Source organism: Drosophila obscura, unplaced genomic scaffold (assembly GCF_018151105.1).
Source record: "Drosophila obscura isolate BZ-5 IFL unplaced genomic scaffold, ASM1815110v1 contig_4, whole genome shotgun sequence".
Taxonomy (NCBI): domain Eukaryota; kingdom Metazoa; phylum Arthropoda; class Insecta; order Diptera; family Drosophilidae; genus Drosophila; species Drosophila obscura.
In genome coordinates, this window is record NW_024542828.1 from 10862176 (window position 1) to 10882642 (window position 20467).

General features: G+C 44.3%; 1 protein-coding gene across 5 annotated transcripts; it reads left to right on the forward strand.

Annotated features, from left to right (window-relative positions):
- Positions 1 to 1354: 1354 nt before the first annotated feature.
- Positions 1355 to 18773, forward strand: LOC111070240 (box A-binding factor). Of its 5 annotated transcripts, none has more exons than XM_022360647.2 (7): positions 1355 to 1431; positions 14521 to 14977; positions 15047 to 15281; positions 16432 to 16640; positions 16828 to 16992; positions 17063 to 17222; positions 17300 to 18773. In XM_022360647.2, the coding sequence occupies exons 2-7, from the start codon at positions 14564 to 14566 to the stop codon at positions 18484 to 18486; spliced, it is 2370 nt and encodes a 789-aa protein (XP_022216339.2). In that variant the 5' UTR covers positions 1355 to 1431; positions 14521 to 14563; the 3' UTR covers positions 18487 to 18773. The 5 variants fall into 5 exon arrangements, with proteins under 5 accessions (XP_022216339.2, XP_022216336.2, XP_022216335.2 ...); XM_022360644.2 differs by lacking the exons at positions 1355 to 1431; positions 16432 to 16640 and adding exons at positions 8763 to 10068; positions 15837 to 16009; XM_022360643.2 differs by lacking the exon at positions 1355 to 1431 and adding an exon at positions 8763 to 10068.
- Positions 18774 to 20467: the final 1694 nt, after the last annotated feature.

The following is a 20467-nucleotide window of genomic DNA, read 5'->3' on the forward strand; positions in this document are numbered from 1 at the left end:
GGACTGTTGATAAGGACACCACACAGACAGTGTCCGTAGTGGCCGGAATCGGAGTGGTGTCTGTCTCGTCTCCCCCGATAAGGATAGTCGCGCGACTGTCGCGTGATGCAACTTTTAATCAAATCGGATTTTTGGTATCGCTCCCTGGGCGCTCTCTCTAGACTCTAGACTGCGGCTTTGACATTATGTGGTGTGGAGTGGTGTGGTGGTGGCGTCAGTGGGGCTGTGACGGTGCCTGGCTCTGAGATAGCCATATCTTGGAACGGGCTTCCCAATCAGCGGACGGAACCGCCAGATGGAGGGGCAAACTACAGAGCCCAGGCCAGAGAGTACACGGCGCGCAATGAGTATGTACGGACGGACGGACGGATGGATGGAGAGACAGGCTGCCGATAATAAGTATAATCGTTACTTTGACGCTCTGTTGCTGCCGTTGCCGTTGCTGTTTCTGTTGTTTCTGTTGTTGTTGAAAAGGTGATATGAAATTGTGGTCTGATAAGTTTTAATCAAGAGTATTTTTACTCGTATTTTGCTGCTTTGGGCGGCTGGCTACTCTCACGCGAGTAGCATTTGAAAAGTTGTAGTAGTACGGAGGACGGAGCGCGGATCGGATCGGATGCGGGTCCAGTCAGACCAGACCCAGTCGGGGATTGGGATTGGCATCTCTCGGAGATTGTGCTGTTCCCGTGGGCTGCTGTGCCGCCTGATAATCACATTCGATGTCTGTCTTCGGTATCTGGTGGCTAAAACGAAAAACGCAAAAAAAACTCATTTAGTGTGAAAAATTGTGAGGAAAGTTGCGCCGGCGCATGGAAAATCCTTTAAATATGTTTAACCACAAACGTGACGGGGAGTTTAACCAACACAAAAGCCGGGTTCGGATACGGGGAGGCGCCGCCTGGCAGGGAATCCCCCGTTGTCCCGAGCCAGCCAGCCACCACGCCCACTCCTACCTCAGGATACACCTCCTCCTCTCCTCCTATTCCTCCTCGACGAAAGAGTTGTGATCTGTGTGACACTTTCATTTGGTTGTGTCAACCCCCCCCCCCACCACACCACACACACACACACACACACACACACATTAAATATCCAGATTCCAGATTTCAGGGGCGATTCCCTGGCAATCATCGAAATTTAACGGTTGCTTAACGCGCGTGTTAGTGTGTGTGTGTGTGTGTGTGATTTTACCAGATGCCTGCTCTGAAGGTTCGTTCGGTCATCATTCGATCGATGTTAGCCAGCCACATGTGTGTCAAACGCCCCTCATAATGACGCGGATCAACACACGAATTTCTGGACTCTAACCACAGAGGAGCAACCAATCTCTTTATCCCTCGGATCGCATCTCTAGCGGCTGGAACCAAAAGTATTCCCCATTGCCATGGGTAGAGTACTATGTACGATGTGAGGCGCCGGTTGGTCCATTTGGTAAGTTCCCAAGAGTAACACTAAGGGCCTTGTGGGAGGAATTTGTATTGGAGAACTTTCATATGTAGGTTTCCATAGTGTGGTTTGAGCTTGAAGCGCTATAAACATCTTGAACCCACCCAGTATATACCAAAGCTCTACATATAACCTACACATCAATTGAGAATATATATCTGAAAAGTTACACCGTTTTTAGGTGTAGAAACTTCTTCTGCATTCCAATTTCCATACTCTCCTACTACTACCCGTGCGTACATACGGATCGTATGGATCGTATGGATCGGTTGTGCGACTCAATCAGACAAATGGAATTCCCACATTAAAAACCAATCCAAAATAGATGAAAAAAAAGCAGAGCACTGCCACTCTGCCCATTCATGAAAATGAAACTGCTGGCCAAATGAATCACTAGATGGGAATTTCCCAAACTAGAAACCAAATTTATGAATGGAAGAACCAAAATCAGGAGCACAGTCTGTCCTAAACTCATTAATTTTTATAGGGACGGAGAGTGAAAGTGAGCGAGTGGCCACAAGGGTGGACAGAGAGGTTCGTTCGGTTGTTGGGCAATTAAAGTTCCATATAAGCAGAACAATGCAAGTCCATGACTGCAGGGATTGTCTGGGATCGTGTCGGAGCCAGGCCTAGGGCCATGGCCAGGGCCAGGGCCAGGGGTCGTGGGTATATCCTGTCAAACACACATTACATTGGCAGTAAGTGTATGGACAGGTAGGTCCGTGGACAGATACAACAGGTACTCCCAGCACAAGACACCAGACGACACGCGCGCGCTGATACAGAATTACGACGACTATGAGGAGTGCTACGGGAGATGGAGATGTGATGAGTGTGCAGTGTGCCGTGCCGTGCCGTCCGTCTCCTTTCTATATTTATATTTGGTATGGGAGTAGGTGCGGTTTTTCCTAGACTTTGGCGCATGACTGGAACTGGAACTCGAACTGGGATTGGGATTGGGAAGATCGGAAGAGGGACCCGACTCAGAGCAATTAACAATTAAGACAAACACCGTATTGTGTGTGTTGTGTTGTGTGTGTTGTATCTTGTCTTTTTTAACGTTTGTTTGTCTTTCGGAATTTCACAAAAATTCCTTTTATAATACAATTTTTTCATGTTCTGTTCGTTCGCTGTGTTTAATGTTTTCTGTTTAATGTATGCATGTGGATGGATGGATGTCTGTTTGTTCTTTGGGTTTTGGTTTTGGTTTTTTGCGGTATTTGCTATTGCGGTTTCCATCCATTGTTCCCTCCCAAAAGTAAACCTCATTCGTGTTTCGTGGTTCTGCTATTTGCAGATGCATTTCGATGCCTTTTTGTTCGGTAGATCATGCACGTGTCTGTCTCCCTCCTCTGCCCCTCTGCCACTCTACGGTTGATGGGAGAGGATGGTGCATTTCCTTGGAAAATTACTGAGCAAAACGACTTTTGTTGTTCAGATTTGTGTGCTTTTTTTTTTTATTTTAATACATATAATTAATTTCCAATATGGCTGACCTATGGCAGGAAGTCATGTGTATACGACTGACTGACTACACTCGTATATATTATATATTATATTTATATTTCTTTTGTTTTGTGAATTCTCTCTTCAACAAAATGCTTATTTTTCTTCAATAATATATATGTATATATATTTCCCCCCCATATACATACATATATGTATATATGTATGTATGTATGGTTGTTGCTGTAGGGGCATGTTGATAAGGCTGTCGGTCGTTTGTTGTCGTCGTCGTCGTCGTCGCAACTCAACGACCGCTGAGGCAGAGCAGAGCGCCCAGAGGCACAAGTAATGCTCATACATACATATGTACATATGTAGGTACATACGTACATATATATTCCACAGTCTTATGTGGCATATAACCACTTGTTTCTGTGACAGCGGTACCACATCCCCATTCCATTTCCATTTCCATTCCATCCAACGCACACGATCCCACATCGTACGAAGGAGAGAGGCCCCCAGACCCAGCCCCAGTCCCGGGTTGCTTTCGTTTCTGTGCTTTTTGTGTGGAGTTCGACGATCGTCATGCTGGTTTCTTGTAATTCTCATAATTCTTATTTTTTTTGTATTTAGTTTACTTTTTTTCACTTACATACTTTACTTGTGTTTTTTTCCTGGCTTTCTGCTCTTTCTTTCCTTTCCTTAAGCTGTTTTGTTTTTTGTAGTTTTATTCGATTGGGGAGGTTCTATATGATGATCCCAAGTCTTTGATAACTTCTATCCATATACAAAAATGTTACTCAAGCTCGGACCTATCCTCACTGTCCTCCTCCATTAGATAACCACCCACTGGGGGGGGGGCCTCTGAAGTCAATTAGCTTTTCGGGCCATTAAAAAATCATCAAACAAACATTGGTCTCCTACAAAAATATATACATATTCCTAAGTGCTGACGGCCTAATTAGAAAGCGCCAGCGACAGCGCCAGGTACGTGCCACAGGACACTGAAAAAGTAAAAACAAAAATTATATAACCCAACAAAGGGAGAAGAGAAAATAGAAAATATTGTCAGCGAAAACAATATTCATAAGGAGACATGAGATGTTGTTTGTTTGCTTACAGACAGGACCCTCAGAGAGAGAGAGAGAGCAAAGGTTTTTGCTGTCCCTTTTCGTGTCCTTTTTGTCATGATCAATTTGTATCGTGTCGGCGCGTGTTTCCATTTTGTTTGTGTTTACCTTTGCCACAAATTGTGGCCGTGCTTACCTGATGGGGTGATGGGATGAGTTCTACCTGTGGATCGTACCGTACCTCTCTTCTCTCCTCTCCCCGCTGCTTGTGGCAAATGGCAGCCGTCTGCGGCTGTTGCTGTGGCTTTGGTTTGTGGACTGTTGCCCGATTAGCACTGATCTGAGCGGCTTAATCGTGGCTTCTTGACAGTTTTCTTTTCCCAATATAAAACTCTATTTAAATAGGTTCAATTCGTAATGTTTTGTTTGTTGTTTATTGTTTGTTTGGCTGTGGGAAAAGTTCTTCATGTGCAGTAAATGTGTTACGTTGAGGAAACAGGATCTAGAGATCAGAGATCTAAGAGTCACTTAGGGAATATTGCATCAAATCCTCAAGCAAGTAAAAATGTTGACTCTACAAATTAGCTGGGAATGTTTTTTTTCTTTCCATTTTCTATGCATAATATTGAGAATTTCTGATATTATGGTGGACATGTGGAGAGATCTTTATGCTCGAGATGTGTAAAGTTTCCATAACTTTCAGTTGAGGTTTTCTTTAAACTCAATCGATTGCAAGTGGAACCCTTTAGTAATATCCAAAACACCGCTCTATGTATATTTCCCTTCCAATCTTTACCCTTTTCGGATCTATTGAGGCACCCCACAGATAACAACTCTTGGGGCAGCAAGTGCCTTCGGTTATCGTAGCCCTAAAAGGGTGTTAAAGACATGTACTCCGAGGTCGTTAAATGGGGTTTTTGATACGAGTGGAAGAACTCAATTGAGCACCACTTGAATCAGATGCCGTTTCTTTCTTTGATGGCATTTTATTTGAATATTCCTACCACATAACGATGCTGATAATTGGCGCTTAAGGAGTCAAACGACTTGTATCCGAAAGATAGGCAGAGCAAGGAGAGCACTACGAAAGAGAAGATGATGCCGTGGCGTATTGGATTACCAAGAGTGTAATATGGGCGGAGGAGATGTACACGAAAATATTAAAAATGCATAAATACATCAGCACTGGAACTGAAACTATGTATGATCGTTCCTATGATACATGAGACACTTTGCCACACAGTCCACACTCTCCACACTTGTTGCAAGAGCAACCCATTTTTTTGGTGCCAGCCATAAATATGTCAAAATAATTCCAGAGCAAACCAAAAGAAATCTTCGTGTTTTCGTAGGTCTCGTGGGATATACAAATACCATTGGTATGTGCTTGGTATGTGCTCTCCAAATTGGCCCTCGGTGGTTTTCATTTGTGTATAAAACTAATTACACATGTATATTGCTTTTCGCCATAAACATTGGGCCATTCGATATGTTCCACATTGGAGTTTTGGAATATCGTCGCCACGGCCCATTACACTTGGAGTTCGAGTGTGAAACAGGGCACCACCCGCACCCGCACCCGCACCCGCAAGACCCACAAAGATTATCCTTTTTCTCAGGATTGTAATAAATCAGATCATTAGCATATAGGCAGTGCCACGGCTCGCTGGATGATTTATTGGTTCCACAAGAGATCTCTTCATGTTTGTTGACACTCAATGCCCTGTTCCACAGTCGCACTCCTCGCACACCACACAGTTCTGTGCCACACACACACACACACACACACAGGGGCAAGGGGGCACTCAGCCCTGCCTCACATGGCAGAGTCGCACTTGCCCCAGCACGGCTATTCCTCTCTGACAGTTGGGGGAGTGGCTTTTGAGGTCGTCTACCGTTATTTGCATTTGTGCTCAATGCATTTCGTTTATAGTAGTAGAACCGAAAACTTATCATCGGACTTAACTAAGCATAACATTTGTCGCGTTCCCAGTGGGTGGACTGTGGAACGGTAGCTACGAATATGTAGGTGGAATCACAAGTCAAGTGTGAGAAAGTTTACTGTCGAAGAACATACCGAAACAGAAGAAGGAATAGGATATAATACATAGAACGAAGCTGCAGCTCTTATTGCTCCTTGAAGCTTTTGTTTTTCGATTTCTACACATTTTTCATCCTAGAAATATATTTAAAAACACTTTTAGCCTCCCTACATGCTCGAATGGCGTGTTATATACCAAAAAGCCCTGCTCCAGGCGCCGCCGGGTGACGTCTACACTGCAAGTTTTTCAAGCTGAGTTATTTAATAAATTCAAGGTTAAAGGTCCATATAAATCACTGACACATGCAACCCACGAGCAGCCGTATTGAAAATGTCTAAATATTTCAATTGTTTTTGTTGCGTTGAATAAAAATTGAAAACTTTTGTTAATGAGCGAGAGTGTTGTGGCTGTGGCAACCAAAACACATACATAAAATATATAGCAGTGAATACAAAATATATTAATTACATACATATAAAGCAAGTGGAGGGGGAGATCGGCGAGGAGACCGACATCATGTGTCCACGGGACTAGGGAAAGGTCCGGTACGGACTTAGACAGGTCCCCCATCCATCCCAATCCACAGCCAGGCTGAAGCACGTTATCAGTGTTTTTTCCTTCGTTTTTTCATATTAAATATAATTTTTTAATGGCCACAAAGGTTAACAACAAGCCATGTCTATGTACTCGACGAGTATGTAGAATTTAAATTCGAATTTAGATTTGTTTTTGGAACGAACGGAACCGATCCGTATTGAACCTCAACGAAGCGCGACGAGCGGACGACGGAGCCGGAGTCGGTGGCGACCCACTTGAGTCTCGCCGCCTACTTTTCCCAATCCAATTGACCATCCCATCCCATCGATCCATCGGATCGTAAAAGTGTTCTCAAAATGTCCAAACAGATCGTTGGTGCCGCCTATTAAAATGACGATAAAAATGCCATAAAAATATCAGAGCGATCCTCGCCGTTTTACGACTCTTCGTCCTGGTTCAAATATAACAATTTTTTAATCAACCATTAGAACGGATTTCAAGTACAGAGACGAATATTTTTACGATCGTTTTTGAATATTATTTTGGCGCGGCGTCTGGGGAATTTGCAAAAGAAACACGGAGCCTCCTACGGGAAAGACTTTCCACTTGGATTTTTCTCACGGCGCCCCTCCGTCGGGTCGGTCTCTGGCTCCAGGCGATCACTTGTCCCTCCGACCCTGCGACTCCGGAGTATGTCCTTTGCCCTGATTCTGAAATTCTACACGCGTCTCCTATGAAAATTTAATGTGCACGTCCTCGTGATAGGCATGAAAGTGTTTTCTGGGCTCCCCTTCCTATACTATACGCCTGTTTAAATGAAATTTTAGAGAACATTTTGTGTGTTCTAACTCGAGCTGATTTATGGAAAAATTTACGTAGGATTTTTAAAAGTTACCATGAAGAAATAGAGAGGTTATTGGCCACAACGAAAGGAGAGTCGGACTATAATGGGGATCGATTTATTTTGGTTAATGAAGTGCGACTAAATTTTAAAATTACTTTTAAAACATTTAGAAATACGATTTAAGGGGAGGTACCTATGGGAACGCTACGCACAGATCGGGTTGATAAAATCATTCCTCAATCGGTAATGCATACATAAATCCCGTCGCATACAGTGGCAGTGAAAATCTTTATTTTAATCAAAGTTGTAGATCGAATTATTAACTGTAGTCATTGTTACTATTTGGTTAAATTGTTGCTTGTTTTACATACTATAAATATGTACATACACATGTACATTCGTATGTACATATGCAATGGTATTGTGCCCGCTGGCAACAGCCAACCACAATGGAAGCAATAAAAGCAAAAGCAACAACTACAAATGAGCCCCAGCTGCCTGCTGGTTGTTGTTGCTGTTGTAATTATATTAAGAGGCGTAGCTAAAAACTGGCAAAGCAAGCAACAGGTCCACGAACGCAGTCGCAGAACAACAACAGCAAAAGGAAGAGAGCGCTTAAAAGGCAGCGAGGCAAAAAGAGCGTAAGCTTTTGTTCTCTCTCTCTCTCGCTCGCTTTGACAGCCGTTTGAAGCTGTAAATGATGATGATGATGATTGTGACTCGTATAACGGCAAGTGGAGCAAAGCGCAGAACCAACAAAAGTGTAGTTATGTGAGTGTGGATGAATGGAAGTGGTGCCAGGGAGAGGAGAACTTAAGCTCGCTCTCTCTCCTCTCATCTCATCTCATGTAGTGTGTGGAGGAATCTAAAAACAATTTTTTTTATGGTTTTTACCCGAGGTTTTATTTGTGTCCGTGTTTTTGAAATTTTTAAGCGCTCGCCAGCGGTCGAGTCCCAAGAGCCCCAGTGGCCCCAGTTTGTTTGAAAAACTCGCCGGACACGGACACGTACGCCGGATCAGTGCGCTGATCGATTGATTAGTGGGAGACGGGACTCTGGACGCGCGCGTCTTATTTGTGTGTGGGGGCCAGAGAGAGGGGAGTACATGTACGATGACCAAGACCACGAAGCCCAAGGACAAGGAGAAGGCGCCGCCAGCGCCGGCGCGTGCTTCCACCAATTTGCTGGAAAACGCGGTTAAAATGAAGATCACTACAGCCCGGGCCAATGCCAAGACACAGCAGCAGAACAAGCAAGGACGTGCAGCAGCAGCAGCAACAATAAAAGAAGCTACAAAAGAAACAAAAGAGACAACAGCAACAGGATCAAATGCAGCAACAACAACAACAACTGCAGTCGTAGCAGCAACAGCAGCAACAGCAGAAGTGAGAGAGACGACTATAGCAGCTGCTGAGCCTACGAGTGCGGTCGAGACAGAGACGGACACGGTGGCCGCCGTCGACAATGAGGCAGCGACGACGCCGACGTCGGCCACAAATTTATCGTCATTTGAGTCCGCGCGTTTGCAGGCTCACACTTCAGTTGCAGCGAAACTCACAAACGAAACGGTTACCACCAGCGACACGGCGACAGTCACAGCGAATACTGCAGTTGTAACAGTAGAATCTACAGAGGCAGCAGCAGCCACAACAATTACAGCAGAGATCGAGAGAGATCCTAATCGTGTGGCAGCGGCGATAGACAACGGTACTCAAGAGAGCAACGCGAGTGAAAGTGTCGATAATAAGATCAAAGTAATAAACTATGCGCATCAGCAGCAGCAGCAACAAATCTACGAGCATCAGCAGCAACAGCAACACCAGCAACAATTTCTCAGTCAGCAATTAATTCAGGAGCAACAGCACCAGGAGCAACTGCAGCAACAGCAGCAGGAACATTGGTTGGCTTACGATTTGACGAGCGGATCAGCAGCAGCGGCCGCAGCAGCAGCAGCAGCCGTGCAAGCAGTCCAAGCAGTGGATCAGAAGCCCCCAGATTTGTATACCTTGGCGGCCTCGCATCATCATTTCTTTAGCCACCTGAGCTATCCGCCACCGCATCCGCCCGCCCAGCTGTACGAACACTACCAGAGCATCACCGGCGCCAGCACGGATCCATCCATAATGAGGAATAACTTTGCGCTGTACAGCGTTTATGGTGGTGGAGGAGGAGGAGGAACGGCAGGAGCAGGAGGAATGATCCCACACGATCATGTGGTGGCAGCCGCCGCAGCGGCAGCAAATGCACAGAATACGCCCAACATTGACGAGGTCATCCAGGACACACTGAAGGATGAGTGCTTCGATGATGGGCATAGCACCAGCTATCACATGCTGACCTCCGTCTCAGATTTGCATTCCTTGAAAGATCCCAGTCCCACCATTTACTCGCTGTCTCACCAGCAACAGCAGCAGCAACAGTTGCAACAACAATTGTATCACCACCAACAACAGCAGCAGCAGCAGCAGCAGCAACACCTCCAGCAGCAGCAGCAACACCAACAACAGCACCACCATCACAACAATTCCGCCAGTTCGGCAGGCGGGGATTCCCCTTCGTCCTCCTCGCATGCATTTTCCACGCTCCAGAGCTTCACGCAGCTGACGAGCTCCGGCCACAGGGACAGCCTCTCGCCGGAACAGCAAGGGGGATACTTCAGTCCCAGCCTGCAGACAACCAGGTGAGTGTCTGTGTGTTGCACCGACCGTCCCGCGTGCTACTCGAACGAGAGTATGAGCTCATTATCACGATCCATATCGCACGTGCCTTAGCCGAGCTTCGAGCTTCGAGCGACACCGCCAAAAGTCATGATCAGAGAAGCGCATTCGTTGATTCATATTTCCCCCACCCCCCCTCCCGACAGTCGCGGCTGTGACTATGATTTTTCCTCAGTTCGCTGTTCTGTGTTAGGGTTCTCCAGTTCTCCAATGGGTTATAGGTGTATTACTTTAGTCATAATTGTGGCTCATTGTTCCAGGTTTTAGACTTTGCTCTCAAAAAGTGTGGGATCGATCGATCCCTCCTCCACACACACATTTCTGTTCGGGTATGGGGGTATGTGGATGTGGCATTCTCAGGTGGTTTATTCCCCCAATGGAATGCTTATAAAAATCTGGTTCCATCTATTTTGTGTTTCATGTCTGGAGGAATGTTTGCTGTGTGTTTTCTGCATTCAAATGAAAAAACATCCATAAAAACAGTTGCGATTTTGTCGCCATCACAGATGTCATATGAAAAATGTGCTAGGCTAGCCTCAAGAGTTTGTATGGGTGTCTTGTGGGTGTGGCAGGAAATGTGTGTTAAGGGTTGCAGAATTATATTCGTAGATTGTAAAAATATTGAGGAACTATATACCACTACCAAAATAACAGTATATTAGAACAGGAACAAAATATTTGCTCTCACAAATTTTCATAAGTTTCCAATCATTTACCGAACAGAAATTCCTCACTTACAGACTGTATTCATGCTTTGCCTATATTTTCCTATATGCAAAACACGTTTCCAATTTAAAATAATAACCACAAAACAAAACGATCCTAAATGAAGTGCAAAATGTGGCAAAAATAGAGGAGAGAAAAACAACTCAAAAACAGAGGGAAAAGCGAACAAGAAAAATAAGAGCCAAAAGAAAAAAATGAAACGAGATCAATGGAATGACTACAGACGGACGGGCGGGCGGCCGTGCGGTTATTCATTGTGCGGGTTGGGATCCCACCCTTTGGATTCGGATCGTTAGAGCACCCCCCAGTGCTCCTCCTTTTTAGGGGTATTGTGGAGGGGTTTTTTAGGCTGACTCAGCAGCAGCTTTGAAGCTGTTTTTAGAGTTTGGTTTTGAGTTTCGGGTGACGGTTTCTATGTCACGGGATGGCTTTGGATTACCCCCGAGAAATACAGAGACAACACCACCAGGTATCCTCCTCAAATAGAGAGCTTTGCAATTGGAATACCCCGACGCGATCCAACAAACAAGCTAGAAAAATGCGCTACAATTGCATTTTGGAACTGCCGATCAAATGCGGGTCACGCCCCCCTTTTTGTTTTATATTTTTTTTTTTAGTGCGGCACGTGCCTGACTTTTTTTGGACACGTGTGTGGTGTGACGAGTCTTGGCCACAAATGCTGCTGGTAACCCCCCATGTTTAGGCCAAAAGTTAGTCAAGCATTTGGTTAGGCGCGAACATCTGTTTGGGCCGGGCCACGAAAAAACTCATGAGTCAGAAAGTCAGAGTCCGCGTCCGAGTCAGTGCGTCCCTTACGTCAATAATTGGAGACATTGCATATTTTCTTGTTTACGAAATTTGAGCGGCAATTCGGATTATTTTTTTTTCGCTGAGCCTCAAAACTCAGCGACAACGACAGGAGGAGCAAACAGACAGACAGAAGGGAGCGGAAGGGAGCCCACGACGCGTCGCTTCATAACATTTGTGCAAGTGCGAACCTCTATTTATGTTCTGCCATTGTTTATTTTGATCTTTCGAAAGGTTGAGCTTCGAATACTTATAATTGAGATTCGCAACAAGATATACGGGCCCCAAAACAGCGCCAAAGATCAGAGAATTGGGAAGGGGAGAGATCGTTAAGATTGAAAGACATCTACTGTTTGAGAGGTATCAAATTATAGTTCTCATAGATCGGCAAAATATCACAGAAGGTATATCGAATTATGGTTAAAGGAACAGTAGAACTCGTTGCTTCTATTTGACTCTTGAGAGATCTTCAGAGAACTCTTTTGGTTTGGTTAAAGCGATGACGATGCTCGGAACATTTTGTATGTGACTTTTTATTCATTTTGTGGCGGCAGTGCGACAAAACCAGAAAACCAGAAGAAGATATCACAACGCCCGACATTCGTCGAGAGCTCACATACGAGTATGAGTACGAGTTGTGGAAAAACAAGAAGTCGAATTGAATGCAGAAAATACTCACCTGCAACAAACAGCAGCAGCGAACCGACAGAACCGACAGAAAACTGAAGCGATGATAAATTATATCGTAGTCGTGCATTTTTTGTTGTCATTCAGACGACTTCCTATATATTTTGTATGCCATTCTCTATATAGAAGAGTGTAGGTACGGTGCGAGTACCTATAGCTAGAGATAACGATAAAGCATCTCTGAAAGCTAAAAATTGGATTTGTTGTTGGGAATGACTGTGTTATCGGAGAGCGTGCTTGAAGACTTTGGAAAGACTTTGGAAAGACTTTGGCAAGACTTTTGTTTTATGTTAAAGAATAGCTATAGTTCTACCGTTTTGGTAGATAATAAAATGCTAGAGTGGTTGCTAAGAATGAAGAACCTTTTTGGCTTAGAATTTCGATACCTTTAGAATCCACAATTCATCCTTAATCCATTCCCAAACAATCCCCCAAATGCTGTACCTACCCCAATATTTGCTCAAATATACAGCTTTGGTACCAGCTTTTTTAAACGTATCTAAAATGTTTTAAATACCATAAAAATCAAACAAAATGTGTGTTATGTCTCTGTGTTCTCTTCCTGCAGCTTTCGCTATCCGAGCGATCACTGTACATAGATTTTCATGTGGCTTATTTCCAATTTGTATTTTGTACAAGTTTTTCACACAATTTTATCGCTTATTTTGTGGCTTAAACTCTCTGTCTGCGTCTCCGTCTCAGCCAAAAGCAGCAGCAGCAGCAGCGGTGACTGCAACTGCAATTGCAACTGCAACTTCCACTGGCATAAAATCTAAAACCCGACGTCAAGTCATTATGCAAACGCGCGTGCCCCGTTTCGGTTGTGCTTTCGGTCTCGTTCTCGTCTCCCAGCTGCAGTCTCAGCTTCAGCTTCGGGATCGATCTCCTCGTCTACTGGCAAAAACTGATTCCCAATTAAAAAATAATAAAAATAAATCAAAATGAAACTTCAATTTAGTGGAAGAAAAATATCTTCGAGTTTTACCTGCGCCTGTTGCCAAGTCAAATAATAATTGTATTTCCAAAACAAACAAAACAAAAAGGGTTGTACAAGACTTTAGAGAACTGTAGAGAAAAATGGATCGTGATTAAGTGTCCGTTTAATGGAGTGTGAATGTGTTTCCATCCTTTAAGGATATATATTTTAGTTGTAGATCCATTCTACATCCATATTAAAGAAGGAAATCTTTTCAAGTGGAAGAACATCTTGTTTAGTGTCTGCTTAATAACTAATCTAAGGAGGAAGAAATCTATTCGGTGACGAGAATGATTTAATTTGTTAAAGCTATAGATCCTACTTCTAGAAACATCTAGTAAATTTTCAATTAATCCTGCATATTTTTTTCTGATTCAAAATCCTCCAAAAAGAGCGAGATCTTTGCGTCAGAGCGACCTTTGAATACGCTGCACTTTTGGTTTCTTCCTTGGGGTCTTTGGGGGGATAAATATTTGTACAGGCTACTGTTTGAGAAAGAGAGAAACGGCAGAGTGAAATTAGGAGAAAGAGAGGACGATCCTAAGGGAAAGAGATTTTCGGTCGGTTTGTAAACAGAGTTGCAAGCTCTTTTATTTTTTAATTTAAAGTTTTATGGACACATACATGCACACACCGAAATATGCACCCAAACAGACACACAAACACACACACACGGTACACTGCAAAATGTGATCCGCTTTGGTGGTCCCGCAGCAGCATAAAACTCCAACAACAATCTTGTAAAATAAACAAAAATCAGGAAATGTTATTCATTCCTTTTGGCCCTAACTGAAAGACAGAAAGAGAAGGAGGGAGCAAAAGCAGAGAGAAAAAGAGAGAGCTGTAGTAACAGTAACAGAAGCATAAGCAGTAACAGTAAACAATAACAGGGGCAGTAACAGTAACAGCCACCAAAACAGATCCGTCAACAGCGGCGCGGTTAAAAACGCGCGAAAACGTGTACCAAGCGATTTTAAACGTATGCCAATGTGTGTCTTTCCAGCTGTTTTAAACGCCTGAAAAAAATAAATTCCTAAAAATCGCCCAAAAGTGTGAAAATTCCATAACAACCCAACAAAATGTTTTTCTCGAATTACAATAATATGTATTTGAAGAACTATTGCTATAGGTAACCTCCTTGAAAATATGGTTTTTAATCCTAAACTAAAGATATTTTAAAGCAATAAATATACTAAAATGGATCCTTTTTTCCTTGCAGTTCCGTGTATGCTGGGCCCCTGCTTACCCAAGCCGCAAATGGGATGCAGTACGGCATGCAGTCGCCCAGCCAAGCCCATGCGCAACTCCAGCAGCAACAGCAGCATCCCCATCAGCAGCAACAACATGCCCACCAGCAGCACAATCCCCACCAGCAACAGCAGCAGCAACAGCTCCATCAGCATCACAATTCCAGCAGCAGCAGTCCGGGACCCGTGGGTCTGGCCACTGGAACGACTGTCAATGGCAGTGGACTCCTGGACGATGGCTATGGCTCGCCAAAGAGCAGCCACAGCGGCGGCGGAGGAGGTGGAAGCGGCGGTGGCACATTGCCTGCCTTCCAGCGTATTGCATCGGCGAGCAGCGGCTATGGCAGCGGCGTGGCCAATGGCTCCTCGGTGGTCAGTGGAGCCGAACGGTCCGCTGGCTACGCATCGCTGGCCAATTATCGCACTCAGGTGAGTGTTGCCCTCAGGGATTCCCTGCTGATTGATTCCCCTCCTAACACTCTGCTCTCTCCCCTTCAGAGCGATGCCTGGGCACCCGCCCATTACGAGCCAATCAGTTACGCAGCAGCCACCGCATCCGGTGTCCAGACGCAGCTTGTAGGCGGCCTTGGTGGGGCCGGAGTGGTCACGAATGTGATACGAAACGGCAGGGAGATCTATGCGGCAAATGTAGCAACAGCAGCAGCGGTAGAAGGCGCCGCAGGACGAGTGGATCCAGGATCCTATCTAACAGCATCGGCATCGCTGTCAGCAAGTAAGTTTTTGCCTCTTTGAGGATATAGAATATAGGATATAGAATACACAGCCAGAGAGGAGAGTGAGTTTTCGTTGTTTTCCTTGCCACAAGGAGGAAGAAGGAGGCCTTTCATTAGGTAGAAGTTCGCACCCGCAGGACTTGGCACGATGGATATTTACGGAACCTGAGCAAACGTCTGAAACTGCAACGAAGGAAATGCAACTGCAACTGCAACTGCTGAAACTGCTGCTGCCAACTGCTGGTTTCCTATGCAAACAAACAAACAAACACACACACACTTTTTCGAACCCGAAACTCTCGCTACCATAGATCTATCTTTAAGTCTTACGTCTCTATAATAAATTCAATTAATTTTACATCCACTCTTGAGCTTACAAAAAAACAAAAAAAAAAATCCAAACCACAAGAAAACAGAAAACACCACCACAAAAAGCAAAAAAAGAAAAGACAACACACACAAAAACAACTCCCAACAAAAAAAAACAACAAACAAAATTTTGATGATAATTTGTATGACTTTTTCCATGTAAAACGTTTCGCATCTTTTTGAAGCATTTTTCGATGCCGATTATTTCACTGAGGGGCGAGAGTGCGTCAATTGTGGTGCGATCCAGACACCGCTGTGGCGACGCGATAACACGGGACACTATCTGTGCAACGCCTGCGGCTTGTACATGAAAATGAACGGCATGAATCGACCACTAATAAAACAGCCTAGAAGATTGGTAAATGTCTCTCTCATGTCTCTCCTCATCTCTCTCTCTCTCTCTTGAAAAACAATCCCCTCTAATTATTACTAACCAAAAAAGCTTTTTTGTGTGGAACAAAATTTTATTTGTATTGTAAAGAAATATGGGAAAAACTTATAGAAATCCAAAACCGCCAGCCTCTGAACCGAAAACCCCTCCGAAAACCCCCCCATCGGAAAACCATTGTTGTCCAAACGAACCTCAAAGAGAGTACAAAAATTAATTGAATTTATTATTAGTTTTATATACAAAAAAAAAACAAAAACAAAAAACAAAAGTTGATACAAAAAAAACGTACAAATTTCTGCTACTCTTCTACTCCTTCTACTACTACTGTTTTGCCTTTTTGCCTACTGCTTTTTTGCTCAATCAAAAATCTTCTGATAATATAATTACAGTGGCCGCTGAATCAGGCGGGGATTTCTATAAGAGCTACCCATTTAATGTGAACGCCAGCGGCAGTGGCCGTAGTAAGGCCAACACCCCAACAGCCGCAGGCACGGCCATAGCCACTGCTGTTGCAACTGCAGCGACAGCTTCGACGCCAGCGGTAAATGCAACAACGACGATTGAAGAGCATGTTAGTCGCGCCAATTCGAGACGCTTGGTAGGTCGCTCATTAATTAACAAACAAACCCCCCCCCAAAGAAACTCCCACAACTAACAAACCGAAAGAAAATGAAAGAGTAGAGTAGAAATCCCAGAAAATATATAGAAAATATTGTTCCACATGAAAGGCTCCAAGGAAATGTTCAAACTTTACTAATTAATGAATGCTTTATCCCTCAATGTAGAGTGCCTCGAAGCGCGCTGGTCTGTCGTGCAGCAACTGCCTTACCACCTATACGTCTTTGTGGCGCCGCAATCCTGCCGGAGAGCCTGTGTGCAATGCCTGTGGGCTGTACTTTAAGCTGCATAGCGTCACACGTCCTTTGGCCATGAAAAAGGATACCATTCAGGTGAGTGAAGAAAAGAGAGAGAAACCCAAAAATAGATATTCTATATTATATATTCTTTGTCTCTCCGTAGAAACGCAAGCGTAAACCCAAGGGAGCGAAGAGTGAAAAGTCAAAGAAAATGAAAATGGCTCTGAATGCCCATCTAGAGGCAGGTGCAGGCAATGGTGCAGGCTCTGCTGGCTCTGGCTCTGGCTCCCACAATGTGGGCATGGGCTTGGATGTGAATGAAGGTAAGTGTCTCTTAAATGATCCTTCGCTCTGTGGGTGCATGCCTAATTCGTGTGTCTGTCTCTCTGCTCTGTCTTAGATATGAAACCATACATGCCATACACCACAACCACATCGCAGCAGCAGCAATCGCAGCAGCAGCAGCAACAGCAGCATCATCAGCAGCTCATTGCTGATCAGCAGCAGCATTCATCGGCTGCCAGTTCGCCCCATAGCATGGCCTCCTCCTCATTATCCCCCTCAGCCACATCACATTCGCATCATCAACAGCAGCACCAGCAGCAGCATCAGTTGTGCTCTGGCCTGGACATGTCGCCCTCGTCGCCATATCAAATGTCACCCATCAACATGCAGCAGCAGCAGCAGCAACATTCATCCCAACAGCTGCAGCAGCAATCCTGCAGTATGCAACAGCATTCGCCCAGCACTCCCACCTCCAGCACGGCCTCCATTTACAATACACCATCGCCCACCCAACATCACCAACACAATATCCATAATAACAACAACAACAGCACATTGTTCAACAACAACAACAACAACAACAACAATAGTAGCAATGAGAATAACACGAAAATTATACAGAAATATCTGCAAGCTCAACAATTGAGCGGGACCAACAACAACAGCAGCAGCAACAGCAACAGCGGGAGCGGGAGCACGGATCATCATCTGTTGGCGCACCTGATGCCGAACTCCATTACGGCGGCAGCGCTTGCAGCAGCAGCAGCAGCGACGATCAAGCCAGAAGTCACATCGTCAGCCACAGCCACAGCGACAATCACGGCCACATCAACACCGACCACGGCATCGAGCACATTATCCTCACTGAGCCTCAGCAACAGCAACATTATCAGTCTGCAAAATCCCTATCAACAGCTGGGGCTTGGGCAGCAGGCGATGGCGTTGTCTAAGACAGGAGGACGAAGTGCCTCCCCGCCCTACTATCTGACGGAGGAGGAGCAGCACATCAAACTGGAGCAGATGGAACATCAGCATCATCAGGACCAGCACCACTCCCACAATCAGCAGCAGCATCATCATCATCAGGGAGAGCTTATGCTCAGCCGATCGGGCTCGCTGGACGAGCACTACGAACTGGCAGCCTTCCAGCGGCAACAGCAAGAGCTCCATCTGCAGCAGAGTCTGCTGCACGAGCAGCAGGTGGCTGTGGCCAGCTATGCCATGCACGCAAAGCAGCTCCAGCTGCAGGAGCTGGAGCGCAAGTACGGGGTGGATCGGGAGACTGTGGTGAAGATGGAGTAGACGATGAAGCTGAAAATGGTGCACTATAGCATGACCAAAGATCCTGTTGTTAAATCTCATAGCTCCAAAGAATTTATAGCGTGTATACCCAAGAGCAGTTCTCCAAGAACCCTTCTCTATCCTTTATTCTCTCTCTCTCCCACTATCACATTCTATTTTGTACATAAGATTTAAGCAAATTTATTGACATTTCCATTAGGCGACTCTGAATCGCGCACTACTCGAATTTTTCGTTATTTAAAAATCTAGTTTAATTCTTAGCAAAATGCTATATTATCGAATGCAGATCCAGCCAAAGGCCTGAGTGAAGCGGGCTCTTTGGTGCGTGGCATCCATTTAACTTTTCTTATTTGTTATCAATTCGAATGAATACCTTTTGAGATTTCTCCTAAAATCAAAATCCACTTAGATATTAGACATCTTAATTTTAGTTGCGCCACACAGCGAACATAATGACAACACCAACAAGCGAAACAACCAACAATCTCATGCAATTTAGTTAATAGTTTAAATATATGTTTTATGCCACTATATATATAGAAATATTTAAAGCGATTTAAGTTTTAGTCTCGTAACACACACATTTTTACATCATTCTGCAATATTAATTTTATTACTTTTTGAACAAATAAACGACAATTGTCTATTAATTTCCCCAAAATATAAAGGTTTTTGGCCTCCGTGTCGTATGTGTAATTTAGAGTTTCACAGCAGCGAGCTATCGCACACGCGTTGCCTGTGGAGGCGCCACAAATCCGATTGAGTAGTTCCAAAAGTGGCCACTGCGCATATGTATTTTATTCATGACTGATACATGTATCTTACACGTATTCTACATGATTTCCAAACACAAATTGGTGTAGAATTCGTGTAAAATGTACATCAGATTTTTAAGTTATTTAACAATTTAATAATAATAATTATTAATCAATAATGTAAAAATGTAATAAGCCGAAAATAAGCCACATTGCAATTTTTAGGTTAAGTGTAAATTGGAATAACTCCATTACCCTCAGGAGCTGATTTTTGATGATTTTATTCCAATATTCAGTTATCTCTTCAGTTAATTGTTTGTTTTTGCTGCACCTGTTGCCTGTTTCCTGCAGTTGGGCTATGAATTAAAACATTTACAATTTGGTATAATTTCATTGAATTTTTATCCATTTATTGACAATTTTCATGTGAATCTATAAACGTGTAAATATTGTAAAAGCGGCGCAGGTACCCTCCGATCCCAATTCCAATTCCAATCCCCATCCCGTAGCAACCATTGTGGTGCCACCGACAGAAACGTAATAATGGTAAGAGGGTGTATATACATATCTCTATATGTGTGTATATATATCTGCTATATAGAATGTGTGTGTGTGTGGGGGTATGTACATGTGCCTGCATGCCTGTGTGTGTGTGTGTGTCTGTGTATTATTTTATTTTGTGCGCCGCCATTTACGAAAGCGACATTTTCAGCGATAAGATAACGTCGCATTGCTGAGGTCCCATCCAAGTCCCCTTCCCCTCTCTCCCTGTCACTCTCTCGCGAGTTACCCATCCCCCCTATCATCAGGCACCCTCCACCCTTTTATTTTGCTCTATTTTTTCATATTTTTTTTTTAATAAACTTGGTTTTTTATGGGAGTCACGCGTTACAAAACGACAACAACAACAACAGAAACAACAGAAATCTGAAAGTCATTTCATGTGGCAAAACAGTTTTTTGTTTATTGCCAGGGTTGTTTGCTGCCTGTGGAGAGGGGTAGGTAGTGGGCGGAGGGTAGTGGGTAGTGGGGGAGTGTACGCGCCTGTTCTACGTGACTGTACCAAAGTGTCGCATGTCGGTGACGGCGGTGGCTCGTGGACTCGTTCAAGTGCCACCAAATGGGACTCCGTCGCGATCCGCGTCCACTCTGATTGATAACCCATCCGATTAGAACGAAATCCTCGTTCCATACCCATCAAAATTTTAACCTTTCGGCACTCCAGT

Bases quoted from the DNA above. Each gene is read 5' to 3' on its own strand.
- LOC111070240 (XM_022360643.2), top strand. From the start codon at position 9,512: ATGAGGAATAACTTTGCGCTGTACAGCGTTTATGGTGGTGGAGGAGGA. The intron at 14,978-15,046 runs GTGAGTGTTGCC...TCTCCCCTTCAG, and splicing joins TGGCCAATTATCGCACTCAG to AGCGATGCCTGGGCACCCGC. The intron at 16,641-16,827 runs GTAGGTCGCTCA...CCCTCAATGTAG, and splicing joins GCGCCAATTCGAGACGCTTG to AGTGCCTCGAAGCGCGCTGG.